At 55.7% G+C, this 17,804-nt stretch overlaps 3 protein-coding genes across 3 annotated transcripts; 2 read left to right on the top strand and 1 right to left on the bottom strand.

Annotated features, from left to right (window-relative positions):
* Positions 1 to 2,137: 2,137 nt before the first annotated feature.
* On the top strand, positions 2,138 to 6,582 carry TRIREDRAFT_80593 (uncharacterized protein; the record flags this gene model as incomplete). Its single annotated transcript, XM_006967764.1, has 4 exons — positions 2,138 to 3,477; positions 3,544 to 3,615; positions 3,689 to 3,907; positions 4,025 to 6,582. Exons 1-4 carry the CDS (start codon positions 2,442 to 2,444, stop codon positions 6,580 to 6,582), a joined length of 3,885 nt encoding a protein of 1,294 aa, XP_006967826.1. The 5' UTR covers positions 2,138 to 2,441.
* A 3,237-nt stretch (positions 6,583 to 9,819) lies between these two features.
* TRIREDRAFT_80594 (uncharacterized protein) lies at positions 9,820 to 12,738 on the top strand (the record flags this gene model as incomplete). Its single annotated transcript, XM_006967765.1, has 2 exons — positions 9,820 to 10,374; positions 10,444 to 12,738. The coding sequence occupies 2 exons, from the start codon at positions 9,820 to 9,822 to the stop codon at positions 12,736 to 12,738; spliced, it is 2,850 nt and encodes a 949-aa protein (XP_006967827.1).
* A 746-nt stretch (positions 12,739 to 13,484) lies between these two features.
* On the bottom strand, positions 13,485 to 14,756 carry TRIREDRAFT_80597 (uncharacterized protein; the record flags this gene model as incomplete). Its single annotated transcript, XM_006967843.1, has 1 exon — positions 13,485 to 14,756. One exon carries the CDS (start codon positions 14,754 to 14,756, stop codon positions 13,485 to 13,487), a length of 1,272 nt encoding a protein of 423 aa, XP_006967905.1.
* Positions 14,757 to 17,804: the final 3,048 nt, after the last annotated feature.

Here is a 17,804-nt window from a genome sequence, read left to right on the forward strand (position 1 = left end):
GAGCTGCTGCTCTCTGTAAGATCAGATTCATCAATTCGAGGCCATTTGGGGGCGTACTTGCAGGTACGTACACGTCCGGGGTCGGCCACCAGACTCTTCCGAGGTACTGCAAAGGTACATCGTACTGACCGTGTTCACCACGAGCTCTCCATCTCCTTGCAACATGAATGTTAACGAGAACAAATGTCGGGCCCTTCCAATCTGTTTCAATCTGCTTCTTCTGCTTCGAGAGATGATCAAGGAATCTCTACCTCACAGTTGCATCGTCTCCACGGAGCCAGAAGTACTACCTAGCAGCATCCGCAGATGACGACTCCGTGCTCGTTCAACGGCCAGATTGGCGAAATTCGTACAATCTCTACGGCATCCAACCTGAAGCGTGCAACAATAAAGGTACCTTACCAGGTACCGGGCAAGTATAGAGGTACCTTACCCCGAACCCGACGGCCCTGGACGGCAGGTCCCAGCTGCTCTTGGGAAGGCTAGAACCTCCTGAGAAGCACGGCAGCTGTCGGTTCCGCGTTACAACCTGAACTTACAGGCACCCGGTCGACTGAACACGGGGGCGCGCCGCTAAGATGGAAGATTGCACTGCTTGATTGAACGTTTCCAAGCAGGGCCCGCTAGGGCTACCTTACCTCAAGTACTGGTACTTGGCACATCATTACATAAGGTAGGTACCTAGCCCTTCGGATGAATGCGATGCTCTGCCTGAAGAACGAGGCACCATATGTTTGACATCAGTTGAGACAAACATCGGAGCAAAGGATCAGGAGCCGTCGTCTGTGGTCTTCAGCGGCGATGCTCAAGATTAGGAGGCTCTGACTGCCTCGAATTGGCCAGCCTTGGTCCCTAGATTCGCCGCCGCCGCGGGCCTGTACCTGGACTGGACTGAAGATGGACTGGAAATTCAAGGGCCTGCCTGGCAACCCAGCGCGTCTCGTCTCCTGTCGCGAACGGCACAGGCCCCCGTCCAATGGCAGCCCCCGGCCCTGGCTGGTGCCCCGAGCCGCTTGAATCGCGAAGACCTGGAGAGAGCGTCCATTGTGCAATCAAACGACCCAAATGCTGGTAATACTAGGTTCCTGGCACCAGACAGAGGGTGACATGACAATCAGGGTCTTTGCCTGTATCTGTACTTCGTGTCAACTTCAACTGCTGTTTGATCAGCTCGTACATATCTACCTAGGTACCTTAGCTGCACCCAAGGCATCGCCCCCCTCTTCGTACTATCTGCTCCTGTCCATGTCTATCCCATTTCTCCTACAATTGCAAAGCAGCCTGCACCGCCCAGTACCACCAGCAGTTTGATTGATATATATATATATTTCTGGACTGAGTAATAGTAGGTAGTAGTAATCTCGTACATATCGGTGCTGTAAAACCAAGATTCCTCTCGATTTCTCAGTGTCGCATCCCGTCCGAAGCACTCAAATGCACTGCAGCGGCAAGCCTCAGGGGAATCATCGCCATCAAGAAAAGCGAGGTACCGGTACCTGCAGCCCGTGCGCCGCGGCGTCGCAAGTACCGCTACCCCGTGCCACCACCTCACCTGGCAGCCGGCCAGCCTTAGCACTAGCAGCACAGCGCTTTCTAGTGGAGGCCTTGCACCACACATCATCCCTCTCTTCACTTCGCTGACCTGCATTCACAGGTTCCCCATCCTGCAGCGACTGCGTGTGGACGGCATCTCGACCTTGGCCTGCATCGTCGACGCTCTGTTGCGTCCTGTCCCGTCCTGCCGAATCGTGTCCTGTTCAGGCATTGCCCTTCTTTTCTTCTTCGTCATCCTCGGTTCTGCGGCTCGTGTTTTCTTTTTCTTCTTCCTCTCCTACTCTCCTCCCTCCGCTCTGCTCTGCTCGTCGCACCCCCCCAGACGCCGCTCGAGCAATTCCCTCGATACCCGTCGACGAGCCCCCTTTTGCGTCGTCAATCGCTCGCCGTCCTGCAGCTCTTCCCGACAGTGGCTCGTCCTCTTCTCTTGACGACATCCTCTTCCCGTTTCTATACTCTCCGTCGCCTCGCGATCCCCCCCCCCCCCATTGCCCACCGGGCTCGGGCCTGCGTCTCTGCCGTCGCCGATTCTTCCTGCCCACCCCATATCCATATCCTCTGTGGGCCCGCGAGCAGCACGCTTCCATCTCTTCGCATATCCTGCAGCGTCCTCGCGCTCTCCGGGATCCGTGACTCTGCTCTGCCGCTGCCCTCCCGCCTTGCACAACCCGTCTCTGGCAGCGCCTCCGCCCTCTGGTGCTTGACAAGGCAGACGGGAGCATCACCGATCCGGGCCCCCCCTCCCCTCGATTACCGTCGCACTGCCCACTCCCAGCGGCAGTTAACCGACCTAGTCACCGACGAAGCCAGTTCCGCCCTCTCGGCCAGCTGCAGACGTCGCCTCGGTGGGCTGCTCACATCTACAGAGTCGCCAGTCTCCTCGTTCCATGGACGCCCGGACCCAAGCGTCCGAAACCCAGCATTCTTATCCTCCCAGTCCCTGGACGTCGACGACACCGACGACGCCAAACGGGCTGACGGCGCATACTCCAGACGGACCCCAGGACGCTGCCTCTGCCGCCGCCGCCGCCGCCGCCAACAACCTACAGTTTACTCCCCACATCGGCTTCCTACCGTTTCTCTTTCCTCAACAGTCCATATACCACGCCCAGCTTCTTCACTACAACAAGCTCATCTCGCCGGCACGAGGAGGTGGCCTACAGTCCGCGCCACTTCCTCCCATCGTGTCCGTCCCTCACGTCCAGGCCACGTCAAGGTCGCGATCTTCTAGCAAGGCATCGCTCAGGGATAGTGCCACCACCACGACCGCCAAGGGGACCGCCACCGGGGGCCATGGGAGCCGCGCACATCAGGGCTCAGACAAAAGCCGCACCGTTATAACGCCCAAGGACGTTCCGCCCAAGATGCCTGCAAAGCTGGCTGCCGACGTGTCCAAGAACTTTCCCCATCGAGCGATAGCTAGATCCTCCTCGCCCCATGGACTCTCCCACTCCAGCTCCGTGCCATCCACCCCCCACCAGCATGCCCGCCAATTCTCCTTCGAGTCTCGGGAGCCGTCCCCCAACAATGCCAACAACCACTCGCCGCGGTCGGCCTATTCCGAGACCAACAGCGCGTTGCCCTCGCTGCGCCCGCTGCCCCCGCGATTAGGCGGCTGCAAGTACGAGACGGCGCAGGTGAACTCGAGGAGGAGGATACCTTACTCGGTCGGCAGCGAGCGGCTGGAAAAGCTGGATCTGCGAACCATCAAAAGCAAGCTGTCGGAGAGCGAGGAGAAGCAGCTGGCTGCCGATATGAATGAGATCTATCAGAAGCTGCTGCCCACCGAAAAGGTCGAGGAGAACAGGAGGAAGCTCGTCAACAAGCTGGAGACGATATTCAACACCGAGTGGCCTGGGCACGATATCAAGGTGCACTTGTTTGGCTCGTCTGGAAACCTGTTATGTTCGGACGACTCCGACGGTAAGCTTCTTCCCCATCTCACCCAGCCGACACAGTATCACGATTTCTAACCAACGCATGCACCAGTTGACATTTGCATCACGACACCATGGCACGAGATGGAGGATGTCTGCATGATAGCCGATCTTCTTGCCCGACGTACGTTCACCACCCTTTTCTTTACTTCTGTACAGTGCATCGACTCCCTCGTGATGCTGACCATATTCAATAGGGGGCATGGAGAAGGTCGTGTGTATCTCTGCGGCCAAGGTACCCATAGTGAAAATTTGGGACCCTGAGCTCGGCCTTGCTTGCGACATGAACGTCAACAATACGCTAGCGCTCGAGAACACTCGAATGGTTCGTACATATGTCGAGGCCGACCCGCGTGTACGACAGTTGGCGATGATCCTGAAGCACTGGACGAGGAGGAGGATTGTCAACGACGCCGGTATGGATTTCCTTCCCCCATGACACCACTGCCCTGCATGTGTTGATGTCCCCTCGACTCTTCTCTCTCTCTCTCTCTCTCTTTCTTTCTTTCATCCTCATCCTAACCGTTTCACAGCTTTCGGAGGTACACTCAGTTCCTACACTTGGATATGTCTTATCATCGCATTCTTGCAACTGCGGAACCCTGCTGTATTACCAGCGTTGCATCAACTGCCATACAAGTCCACCAGGCCAGATGGAACTGTCAGCGACTTTGCCGATAACCTGAAGAAGATCAAGGGATTCGGTAGCAAGAACAAATCGTCCGAGGCGGAACTCCTCTTCCAGTTCTTCCGATTCTACGCGCATGAGTTCGACTACGACAAGCACGTTCTTTCTGTGCGGCAGGGCAAGTTGATTACCAAGGCGGAGAAAAAGTGGCACTATGCACTGAATAACCAGCTTTGCGTCGAGGAGCCGTTCAACACGTCTCGCAACCTTGGCAACACGGCGGACGAGTACTCGTTTCGCGGTCTCCACCTGGAGCTTCGAAGAGCGTTTGATCTGATATCTGAGGCCAAGCTCGAAGAGGCCTGTGAGCAGTACGTGTATCCGAAGGAGGAGGAGAGGGTCTGGTCTCGACCGGCCTCGCAGCCCCGGCCCGTGCTGCTGCGCAGCTCCTCGCAGAGCAACTCTGGACGAGGCGGCCGAGGTGGCCATCGCGGCGGCCGGCATAGTAACAATTACCACCGCAGCGGGGGCTCGAATAGGAGAGCCTCATCGACTACGCCCTCATATGACCCCAACATGTTTGTCCAGCCCGTCACCATGCCGCAAGACATGTCGTGGCTCGCCGCCGGCACCCAGTATCCTTTCCCGTTTGCTCAGCAGGACTTGATGCAGATGGCCTACCAGGAGACCATGCGTCAGCAGCTCAACCACTTCTACGCACAGGCACAGCAGTCGCCCGCATACATGTCCCATCAGACCATGGGCCAGCAGAGAATGTCCCCCAACGCAGCGTCATCGAACGGGCAGCAGACGGCTACCGATCGGTCCCGAACCAACTCTTTTGACACCGGGCCCATTGGCACCACGTTACGGCCCGATCTGTATTCCCTCTACGGCATGGGCATAAACCAGCAGTTCTACGCGCAGGCGGCAACTGGTTATGGAACGTATCCCTCGTCACCGGTGACGTCCAATGGCATGGGACAAGACTTCCGCCGTCCTCTGCAGCGATCCACCGTTGCCTCGGATAACGGCATCTCGGCATCAGCAAGCTCGCTGAGGTCGCAGTCCCAGCCTCCTTCCCGATCTCCATCCGGAGCACACAGCCGGGCAGCATATACCTCTGGAGCTGGCCCCTCTAGTGCGCCGGGCTATGCTCAGAGACACTTGCATGGCGTGCCTGTTCCTGCCTTCGTCTCCGACGATGCTGATCTCGACGATCGATCCAAGGCCGCTTCGGTCTCCCCGCCGTCCGACGCCGGGCTCCTGGGAGCGCGGAGCCCGCGTCTTGGCCAGCCGCCGCTCGCCCAAAGCCACAGCCCAACAGCAAACGGTCTCGGCTTTGGAGATGTCGTGACCCAGTCATCCAGCCCCAGACGGCGTCGGCTCTCGACGGATCAGCTGCCCCAGACGATCCTTGACAGGCGAATGAGGAGGACGTCGCGGTCGCCCTCGCCCCTCGACCATGGTAGGGCGGTCACAGCCGGGACGGTTGCTTCGTCGCCTCTGGCTTCGGCTCCCTTCCCACCAGCTGGCGCGGCGCAGAACAAGAGTTCGCATAGACCCCTCATCGTGAACGGATCCGGGCTCAAGACCAGCATGATCGTTGCGTCAAGCCAGCCTCCGAAGGAGACCCCGGCGCCGGAGGATTGTGCCATGGCAAAGATTGACAACGCTCTGCACATTAGCTCAGCACCGTCGGCCAACGGCACCCTTGTCGCGGAGGCGCCGGGCAGCCAGCCGATTCCCTCGCTTGCACCGGCCCCTCCTCTGCCTACGGCCCCGATGGATCGCCCTCCCGTGATTGTGAACGGCTCCAATGCCAAGCTGGCGATCCCCTCTACCGAGGATGCCTCCTTCAGGGACAGGGTTGCGATGATGGGAACGTATCCGGCAAATCCATACCCCATGCCTCACGATGTCTTGCAAGCCAACGGAATGGCGCAGCTTGCAGCTTCGAGCAAGCAACGCCTCATTTCCAGACAGCCCCAGAATGGTGTCATTGCTCCGCTGGATCTCGCCATAGCTGACCATCGGAAACCCCTGGGTGTCGAAATGGCCCATTTGTCGCCTGTTTACGAAGCCCAGGCATCGTCCCCGACCGCTTTGCGCAAGCCAGACTCGTCAACCCCCCCTGTTGCTGGCAAGGCTGCTCGTGAAAAAGCAGATGCCAAGACAACCCTTCAAGAGACAGCCAAACTGGTGACCAAAGCGGAAGAAAAGGCTCAGCCAGCTCAGGATGCTCAGAAGTCGTCCAAGGCGCAAAAGTCGGCCGGCCAGACTCAGCGCAACAGCACGCAAACGTCACGGGAGCCCGGCAGCCATGTCCGGAGCGCCAAGAGCGAGACTGACAGTGGCTGGCAGCGGGCTGTCAAGGGGAAGAAGAAGGGGTCGAGTGGGCTTGCACAGGCCTCGCACGCGGAGCAGCCGCCAAAGAGCGATTCTGAGCGAAAGGGAGGCTAATCACTCGAGGCGATGGCGATGGCGATACGGTCTGATCTCCTGTTACACATGTCACGTTTGTTTCTGGAGACTATGGCTGCGGTCGCCAGCACGAGGTCGTCGAATATCTGAAAACGATACCAATCCTATGGGACCTTGACAGCTTACCTCTTTCAACCATGAGGCGGGGAAGGATGTGAATAGTGGCGATGTTGGATAGGGGATCGCCTGCGGCTTCGACTCTTCAGGCCGGACATTTTGCTTGGAAGGAAAGGCATGAATGCAATGCATGCTTGATGTTTCCCCCCCGGGAAAAGGAGAGCACTCTGTGGGGTTCTCGACTCGGCAGCATCAAAGGAAGAATTGGACATAATTCAGAATCTTCCTGTGTGGGATTTGCATGGCGCCAGAGATTTACTTTTGCCGCGTGCGTGTACGTGTGCCCTACGGGATGGGATCTTCGGACATGGGAAGCCGGGCATGGAAAGAATCCAAGAAGAAAATTGGGAAAACAAGAAAAAAGCAATGAAAGAGCACGACGATAGAAACGCAACAGGATGGGATTCGCGGCTCCATGAATGACATGTCACAGCAAAGATATGAGATGCGCTGACGGAAAGGAGGGCTTTGGGGGATTGATACATATACATGGCCGGGTGGAAAGGCGTTTGCATCAATGAGAGCTCATCTGGGAGGAAGGGCCGGAACCTCGATTCGATTTTTCGTTTTCATTGTTTCTATTTCCCATGGTTTTTGCAGGAGCACACCCAGCGGCATAGATGGATGTTACAAAAGCATTGAGAAAGATCATGGACCAGCACGAATGAAAGCGTAAATCAGATACAATGGCGAACTAGTATAATACACTGTATGAAAATCGAATGGTTTGTTGATCTTGATGATGGATGGGCTCATGTGGAATAGTGGGATGGATGGGAATAGTACCTACTAGACTTGAGTCGGTGCCTTGGAGGAACAGAGTACCGAAAGGATTGTTCCTGCCAGGCTGCCGGCTGAAGCTGTGGCAGATCATCTCGTAATGATTCAGGCATCTACGATTCTGCCATAGGTGAGATTGGCCAGCCTGGTTGGTTGCCTGCCTTCATGTTGCCTTTGTCAAATTTATAGAGGTGGCTGGTCATGCCGGTTGCGAGTGTGTCACCATCACCTGCAGTTGCATCTTTTCGTACTGCTTCCGCAGCTCTCTACTTGAGCCCATTGTATTCCGGCCCTTTTATTGTTCGTCTCGGGACATTCTAGTACTAAGGTATAAACAGATTTCGATGATAGTTGTAATACTGAATACCATTAGAGGGGGGGTCCAGAAAGAACTGCAAGGCAAATCACCTCGCTCGAAATGAGCTTGTTTGGTGGCCCCCCCCCCCTTCTCCTCTCCTCTCTTTCCCCCCTGTTTCCTCCTACCTAGTACTAGCGGCTCACGAGTTGTTACGCATCTGTTTTGCTTGCTATTACTATCTCCTACTAAGGTAGCACTACTAGCCCTTTTGCACCTCTTTCCATTCGTTGCGCCATTGACAAATGAAATCGGTACTCGCGTGCCGTCTCTTTCCCCCCCGCTTCTTGACAAGTTCTAGATACATATCGCCTTTTGCGTGTGTCCAATCTGCTTCCATGCCCAATTACCTATCTGCTGCAGTGACCCGTAGCGTTGGGACCGTCGCATCGAGTGCAACAGCAGCGCACATCAGGGTCTTCCTATTGCCTACTGTAGGTCGTGCCTTGCCCTTGCAGGTCCACCCGACCTTTGTTTGCGCCTCCAGCTGCGTATTACTCGTACCTTACCTAGGTACAGACACGCACACGCACACGTACACGTACATACTACATCGACCTGGACCACGTTGCGGTTGATCTGCCACTGGGTCTGTGACAGACGGCTGCATGTGTCGAATCCGCCTGGAGTCCATCATTGAGTGCTCCCTGTGAAAGCGAATACGGTCCGAGGTCCAGTGCGTGTCCCAGATGCCCTGTGGCGCCTGCGAGTACTGTACCAGTCTTGTACAGCGCCATAAGGCCCCCCCCCCTGTGGCTGTCCGCCTGTCCACTGTCCGCAGCCCGCTAGTGGCTTCGTTAGGCGGCTCGACCGCCCCACGCTCCACGTTCCAGGCCCTCCGGGTACTGCTGGGTACTCATGTGTACTGCTGTGTACTACTGGGTACGTACCCTGCCTATGCTCACCAAGGGCAAGAGCCATACGCCCCGGCTGGAGAAAATCAACCACCAGGTCCTTCCGAGTTCTCGTTTGCGACATCCCGCTTTTTCTTACCCCAGATTCCTCCCCCAGCCAATTCTGATGTCTCCGATCTCACGACAACCACCACCACCTGCGCCAGCATAAGAAAAAAAAATCCTGCGTCGCCACCGACATTTGCCCAGCTGCGACTCTTTTTTCTTTCTTTAGCGGACGCGCAACAGCTTTGGCGACACAGGTTCTGGAGGGCCTCTTCTTCTTCTTCCTTTTTCTTTTTTCTTTCTTGTCCGGCTGGGAACAGGTCTCTTTGTCCACCGACTCGTCAATTCGAACTCGATTCCGGATTCTGGGAGGGAACGGGACGGCGAGGAACGATGATGCCGATGGATGCGGGCACCGACGCTGCCGTGGACTCTGAGGCTTGACGCGAGCATCTGTGCTGTGCTGTGCTGTGCTGTGCTTTGCGAAGCGACGCGCATCTTGGCCCTTTGTCGGCATCTTGCTGTCGTCGGCACTGATTTGCAGTCGTCAGCAGCATCCTGTCGCTGCTTCTCCTCCTCCTATACCTCCTCCTCCTTCTCCTCTACTCTCTATACTCTCCCTCTCGTCGCCATACTCGTCCTCTCCTCCCTCCGCTCTTCGACTCCCGCCATCGATCGATAGAAACGACAAATCAGCGTCACCCCGCCCATGAAGAGCGACATGATTCACAGAACCAACAGCGAGGGCGGCGCCTCGTCCACCGGCTCGTCGCCCAAGATATGGCGGATTCCCGCCGCCATCCGCAAGCCCTTTCGCAGCTCCAACAAGGACGACAAGAACTGGACTGTACGTTGACCCGACTCCCAAAGGTCCCTCTCGGAGAAACTGCCATCTCTGCTTTGGGCGAGTCGCGGCCCGCATGCTGCTGCTGCTGCTTGCCTCGGCCATCCATCTTGAGCCAGCATTGCCAATGCCAGAACTAACGAGATGTGCAGAACAAGCCAGGCGGCCCTTCTGCTGACCCCGAATCTCACGAACCCTCCATCCACCACGAAACCAGCTCGATGCATGAAACTGTCGAGTCCAGCTACCGTCAGCTCCAAACCCTCGTCGCGCGCATGCGAGCCGCTCCTTCGGGGCCCAGCCACGTCGACGGTGCCTACAAAGAGTTTGCCAAGATCAACGAGCGATGCGTCGCTCTCTGCGATGCTATAATTCGGGAGGAGATCAGGACGCCGCGCAACCTCTCCAACGCCGGTGACACCGGCTCACTGACTCGCCAGGACTCCGCCGCAGACACGCCTCGCAGCCCGGGCGCGCCGTTTGATCAGAGGAGTTCGTTTAGTGGCCGCAGCTTAGCCGAGGTCGTCACGGCCAGTGGCAGCAGGAGTCATGGCGGCGACCACTGGCTGACGCCTGTTCGGGACTGGAAGACGTGTCTCGAGGTGCTGACCGAGCAGTTCAAACAAAGCCTTGCCGAGACGTACATGAGCTATGAGCGGGATGCCACGCCCGAGATGCTCGAGGCCTTGTTCACGAGCAAGAAGTTTAGGAGAGAGGCAGTTCACCGGATGCGCAATGCGAGCGTCACCAAGATACTGTCTGCGGATCCTCAGTTTGTAAGTGCCTTGTCCGTTGCGTGCAATGGCACACGTAGGGTTCTAATCTTTTTTGTTTTTTTTCCGCAGTTCCCTCGGTACGAAATACGGTTCAGAAACTACGAAAGAGTCAAACAGGAGCTTAGGGAAGTCCGAAAGCTCCTCCAGGCGGGCGAGTCTGGCATCTCCCCAGGCAGAGTCATTCAGGAGTTTCCCATTGCCCCTCGCGGAGATGCCGTTCTCGAGTTCGCCAACTTGGGGCCCGATTGCACGGGCAACGAGCCTGCTCTGCGATTCCGCGTCTCCTCCGCGCTGCTGGCCGAGACATCGCCCGTCTTTGCGCGCATGTTCTCCGGCAACGCCGATAGCTACTATCTACACGAGGCTGACGATGTATCACATCTGCTCCCGCCATCGCCGGTGCCGTACTTTTGTGATGACGGCTCCGAGGTCAAGCTGTATCGGATGCCGCAGCAAGAGTTCAACCACCACGGCGCGCTGGAGATTTTGCTTCATGCTGCTCACATGCACAACGACAAGATCCCCAGGGACGTGACCTTTGAGCAGTTTGTCTCCATCGCCGAGTGCTGCCTCAAGTTCAAAAGCACATCACCACTAGAAATGGTTGTCGAGCACAGATGGCTGCCGCAGTGGATGCATAAAGGGGCCGATGACATGCCGGACGGCCTGCTCATCATCAGCTATGCCTTTGGCCTCCGCCAGCTCTTTACTCGAATGTCCAAGAGCGCCATCCTAAACCTTGCTGATGAGAAGGACTTGCATAGCAAACCGTGGCCCAAGAAGATCAAGGACAAAGTCTGGGCAGTTCGCTGCGCCAAGGTAGACCAGCTTTATGCCAGCTGCGCCAGCACGATTCAAGAGTATCTTCGTCCACCAGCGCAGGACTCGGCTTCATCTGAGGCGAAACAGCACATATCCCTTTCCGATCTCGACAGCCACCTCTCCTCGCCGATCCAGCCTGCCATGACGCTCACAAGCACCCCAAGATGCCCCAAGGGCAATCACTGGTGCGATGCCTCCAACTTGGGGTGGATGATGCTCGTGTACAATGAGCTCGGCTTGCTGCCAACCATTGTGCAGCCCACCGTGATGGCGCACGCTCAAAACTCACAGGTTCCGTCGAAGAGTCTGGCACAGATGATGGAGACGCTCCGCTCAACACCGAGCCCTCCTGCACCGCTCCACCCTGGCAGTGTCTGCGATCCTGTCCCCGCATTCCGAGCAGCCATTGCCGACATTTACAACAGCGTCACTGGCTTGACCCTGTTTGACATTAGCGGCAAGAGCCATGGCTGGGCGCTCTCAAAGCACAAGATGTCAGAACCGCAGCTGCTGCTGACCGCTGGGCTCAATAGAATGGCTGCGCATGAAAAGATCCACAGCGTCGTCACCGAGTTCCCAGAGGAGATTCGCCTGCGGATATTGAGTGAGCTGGAGGAGCTGGAGGATCTGCAGGCCGCGGCCAGAATTAATCGTGGCTTTTACCAGACATACAAGAGAAATGAGCTACAGCTCATGCGCAATATTCTGCGTGCCGACCGGATGCGCTGGGGCAGCATAGGGCGCCACTCCCTAGATGATGACAGGGCTGAGAGCAAAGTCTTGAAGGAAGAGGCGGACAGGCTCAAGGAGAGGGGCTTTGGCGACGGCGCCGACGCGATTACCTTGAGGAGCGAAGAGGACGAGGGGCTTTATGACTCGGACGAAGATGACGATTCTAGCGTTGATCCGCTGACTCGGCATGGCTCTATCTCGTCTCAAGGAGGGCGAATTCAAACTAATAACGACGACGAAGACGATATAGACATCCTGACTCACGATCCCCCACCACCCTTCCGGCCCCAGGAACCAAATCCTCCGCCGCCTCTGCTCCCTGTCACTACTGAGGACCACGAGGGCTCTGACGACGATGATACGGCCACTCCGACGACGCCTCGACAGCGCCCGTTTGATCCCTCGGACGAGTCAGCCACTCCCTCAGACGAAAGCAGTCTTGTTTCAACAGAAGACATCGAGGAGCCCCCGATGACGGAAGAGGAAGCACGCAGGATCCTATGGCCGGACCACGTGGTTGTCACTCCACCACCGCCGCGAGGCGCAGTTCCACCCGGCGTGGAGGGGCTGCGGGAGAAGTTCCGTGTTGGCGACATCTCCTTCATCGAGGGCCTCGAAGACAAGACGTTAGCCAAGACGGAGACGAAGCTACTGCGGAGCGACCACGACGAGCGGGCGGGCCTGCTCAAGCAGGACGGGCGGCCGACCTCGAGCTCTTCGACGGCCAAGGGCGCGAGCGGTGTCCAGCATATAGAAGAGGTTGGAGGCCGGAAGGGGAGCGAGGACGAGTTGGAGTCGGCTCTTTCTTGAACCCTGTGGCCGAACACCTGGATACGACCACAAATCAAGACTTGGATACGACTTTGGAGACATGTGCATAACTGCATCTACATACCCCTAACGCAACGATATGCATCCTTCACATACGACTATAACTAACTATCAACTACTTCGCCACAACTATACCAGAGTACTTGACTTTTTGTGTTCCTTTTTCTTTTTTTTTTTTAGTTCTTTTTTTTTAAATGCTTGGGGCGCAGATTGGGGACAGCGGGATCTGTTATATCAAGGGACGACTTGATGCGTTTTAACCCCCCCGGGAATGATCGGGACGTTTACTGAGTTGGAATTTGGATGGATGGTTGGGCACTTGGATCGAAGGGATTTCTTTTGCCTTTTTGCCTTGTTAATTGCGATCTTCTTGCGGGTATGAGCGTCGGTTGTGCTTTTGATCTAGGAAAGGGGGTTAATGTTGGAATATGCATATAGTAATGTATATGACATGCCTGATTACGCAAACAAAGCATTTACAACAGACGTATTCTCGCGATCTGCTCAAAGATGTGTCCAAGAAAAAAAGATTGAAACAGCTCATGATACATGTTCGTTTATCCAATATAGACTGCCGATATCTGGAGGCATCTCCTGGGTATCTCTGCCTCCTCTTTACATCTCCTTATGCAACTCCCTCTTTTTACATACTCTGTGACATCATTCATTACTTCTCTCCTTTTCTACCCACTCTTTCCATTAAACTCCCCCTTCACACAATAAGATCACTGAGCACCAACAGCGGCCTCGGTGCCAGCCTCCGCCTGGGCCTTCCGGGCGGCGTTGAGGGCGCGGAGCTTGGCCGTGCCGAAGCCAGCCACGCCGTCCTCCTGGTTCTCGCCCAGCCACGGCTTCTTAGAGTCGCCCAGCATGCTGCCCGAGAGGAAGTAAATGACAAGACCAATGATGATGCAGACAAAGGCAATCGGGTACAGGTAGTGGATGACGTAGCCAAAGACATGGATGCCGATGATGACGCCCCAAAAGTTGGCCGTCAGCAGCGAAATGTCAAAGAAGGCGGCGCTGCCCATGCGCAGGATGAGGGGCGCCAGAGTGTAGAAGATGCACAGGCAGATGGTGTAGCCGGCGAGCCAGCCGCCGACGGAGGCGTCCCAGTGGGCGTCGCGGAAGGACTGGCGGTCAAAGATGGCGGCCTGGACGCCGTTGATGAACATGCCGAAGAAGCCCATAAAGGCCAGGACGTGGTGCATCGGGCGCTTGGACACGAGCCACTCCTCAAACACGTTGGAGACGCCGTAGAGGGTGGCGCCCAGCAGGCCAAAGAGGTCGCCCTTGACCATGTCGACGCCGGGGCCGCCGTTGGAGCCGGTGATGTGGTCCGAGGCCAGCAGGATGCCCATGCCGCCGCAGCAGATGAGGATGCCGAGGACCTGGAACAGCTTGTAGCGCACGCGCAGCAGCAAGAAGGAGATGATGACGACGCAGACAATGGACCAGAAGTTGAGCAGTTGCGCGGAAAGCAGGTTCGTGTAGCGGTAGGCAAGGACGGTAAAGTAGTTGCCCTCGACGTCGAGGAAGGACATGATGAAGTAGCGCCAGCCGTCCTTGAGGAGGATGTCGAACCAGACGCGGGGGCCATCGCGCCACAGGGTGATTGTGGTGTAGATGAGGAAGAGCAGGATGTAGTTGAAGACGGTCTGGAAGGCGGGGATGTTGGTGCCGGCATTGGCGAGGAACGACGTAAAGGTGTTGGTGCCGGTGATGCAGAGCGACAGGACCTGGCCGACGGCGATGACAATCCAGAAGTCGACGGTGGTGAGGTAGGACCACCAGTGGACAGACTTGGCCTCTAGAATCTGGATGCCCTGGGAGAGGGTGGCTTCGTCGGCTGTGCCGTTGATGGTGCCGTCATTGTTGCCGTCGAGGTTGTTGCCGGGGTTGCTGCCCTCGTTCTTGTCGCCGGAGCCGGATGAGATGACGGTCGAGGTGAAGCCGAGCTTGGAATCGGCCTCGATGGGGTTTGTGGGGGAGGTCATGTTGGCGGCGCCGTACGAAACGTGCTGGCCGGAGGCGAGGAGGGGTTGAGAGGAGGAAGACGCTGCCGAAGCCGAGGAAGAAGCTGTAGCTCTAAGTGAAGCTGAAGCTGACGCTGTTGGCGATGCTGATCGACGGCGGGGAGTGTGCTTCGAGGGGTTCATCCAAGTGCTGGCGGTGGCGCTGGGAAGTGTAAAGTCTATATCGGAAAGGTCGTTAGCCGGATCGCGTCAAGAATGCGATTCAATTGTTCATACCTGAGTATGACCTATTCTCGAGTCCCTTGCGTGGTTGTGTGTAGGCTGCTGATATGATACTGATGCTGATGCTGATGCCGATCGACGGAGTCTTTCTTCGTCACCTGAAGTAGTACAGCAAGCGCAAAGACTCCAAGTCGCTTGCCGATAAGCCTATGATTCCAGAGAGCACATAAAACCTACTCGTGAAGAGCAGGATTCTGTGTAGAATTGAGGAGAAAGGAGGACGAAGAGGGTTGAGAAGCCAAAAGGACTGAGGAGAGGGAGGAGGAGGAGTAAAAGGGAAAAGGAAAAAAAAAAATCAAAAAAAAAATCGAAAAAGAGGCTAGTTGGCGGCGAACGCGACCAAGAATCGATAATGGCAGTCACGATCGAGGCGGCGGAAGGTGCAGAAAAAAGCAAGTGATAAGCTGATAGGGCGGAGGAAAAGTACATACTGGGCAGTAGCGGCGGATCAAAGCGGTCTAGGCCGGGGGGGAAAAGCTTTGCGGGGCTGGAGGGTGTAAATCGATAGTTTATTCTGGGTGTTATTTTCAGAGTATCTTAGTGTTGAAGCTTCAATGAGGTGGAACAAGATGTAATATAGATAAAGTAGAGCGAATACTCGTGGCAGGAAGGGAAGATGGAAGAGGGAAGAGGGAAGACGAGTCCAGAGGAGGGGACAAAGGCTGTGAGGCCATAAGACCAGCCTCGCCCCCAAATCATCAACACAGCTACTACCTAGTATTAATACCAATTGCACATGACAACCTTAGTAGGCGAGCAGACACAGACAGACACAGATACTGCGCCAATAGCGGCCTGCAGCACTCCAGTACTGTTGTCGAGGTGGTCAACTGTATCACAGGCGTGTGTTACTGCAGACAACCGAAGGGATATGTGAGGGAAATTGTCGTGCTAGGAGCCTCGAACCCCTGCAGCTGAAGGTCATGCGCCAACTGGGCCGCTGTGATTGGAGCGGGCTGAGTGCTGGGTTGGCCAGCAGCTGGAGCAGCAGGCATGGAGCGCATTCGCGGGAAAAGAATCCATTATTATCATCATCCCCAAGTGCTTTGGTTGGCTGTTTGGACGCAAGAGCTGAAGAGGCTTGGGCTGCAACTTATATTGCCATGTGGCGAGGTGGCAACGGCGTGGGGGGGGTGAAGATGGGGAGAAGATGCGTCCGATGGTTGAGGGAGTGCAATGTGTCCATCTATCCAGCTCTTGTGTTCGATGTTGAGACGTGCAACTGGTCACCAAGGTCCTCTGTAATAAGGTAGCCCTCGTACAGAAATCATGCTCGTGTAAGTGGACACAGAAGTCGCAACACGGAATCGATCCCACGCCATCTGCACCACCCAAGAGCCGCCTGCGTGGGGGCTCACCAGGAGGAGGCAAGCAATTGGAAGCCAACAAAGATCCTACTGACGGTCTCTGTATGACACACAGTCGAACAATTTATACAAGCCGCATGTCCAACTTTTCCACCAGAATCACCGCAAACACCGAAAGAGACAAAAGAACCGAAAGAAACGAAAGAAACGAAAGAACGAAAAGAAAAGTGAACCAGTCGTCTGCTGCCTCGCCAAACCAGTCACTTTACATTGGAGGAAACCCCCGCCCTAAGCCGAAGCCGAGCGCCGCTCCCAGTCTCTCTATAGTGGGTGTGCTTGTTGCTGCTGTGAGTGCTGGATACACGCGACTACCGACTACCTCTGTCCCGGTAGTTGTACCTCGGATAGCCATGATGTAGGTACTTTGCCGAGTCGACGAGAGCGCTCTCAACATGGGATGAGACATTGTGTACAAGGCAGCAGAATCCGTCTGTGTGGTGTGCACTCCCGTACGTTCTATATAGAACACAGCCGGTATTATCTATTCTATTCTATGTAGTGTATATATGAACATTTTTATATTTAAATTATAGGTCTCTAGCATCTTTGTTTGTGTAATAAAGTTCATGTTGTATCTGTTGCTCTAGCTCTTTGAGCTGGGCTTGATTTCTGCCATGGCCGCGCGGATCGTCCTCGCAATCAGGTTGTTCGTCGGTGTATTAGGACTTATTGCATGGCCTGGTACCGCTGGAGTTGCTGTTGTTCAGAAAGCCTCAGCCCAAAGCTATTCTATACGAGTAAGGCGATGGCATCAAAGGGTCTCGTGTGTGTGTGTGTGTGTGTTTTTGTGCTGTTGTGATTGACTTACACGCTGGCCGTGAGAACTGCTGCTGCTGCTGTAATGTTCCTGCATTGGAGCCTTCTGAGGGCATTTCGCGGTCTGGAAGCGTCGAGAACTCTAATGCGAGCAGCTCAAGGCAGTCCTGTTCTGAGTTGGCATTGGCTGCAGATGTTGGGCTTGTTGGAGGCATGACGACTATTGAAGAGGGTTTCGTGAGCATTAGTCACCATTTTGCCCAACACCTAGCAGACACGGCATATCTAACGACTTTTCTAAGTAATAATGGATAGAGATGATATATAAAGCTAGAAGAAAGAGATAATAGAAAGAGATAGCATAGAATATCAGGTAATCGTAGAGAGCGCACACACCTGGAGTTGTCCTCGAACTCGAGCTCTGACTCACATGCTGGCTCTGTGCCTGACCAGAATTGGTAATTGCATGATGGGGATGACTCAATCCCTGATGTTTGGGATACGGAGTCTTGCTTTGCTGGTACTGGCTCCAGTACTGCTGTTGACTCTGGCTCTGTTTTGGGTGCTGCTGGTTTGGTCTTGGATAAGGATGCTGGCGCTGCTGGCTTTGACCCTGGTTCGATGACATTGTTGCTGCTTGTGCTTGTGCTTGTGCCTGTGCTTG

This window comes from Trichoderma reesei, assembly GCF_000167675.1.
Source record: "Trichoderma reesei QM6a unplaced genomic scaffold TRIREscaffold_19, whole genome shotgun sequence".
Classification (NCBI taxonomy): domain Eukaryota; kingdom Fungi; phylum Ascomycota; class Sordariomycetes; order Hypocreales; family Hypocreaceae; genus Trichoderma; species Trichoderma reesei.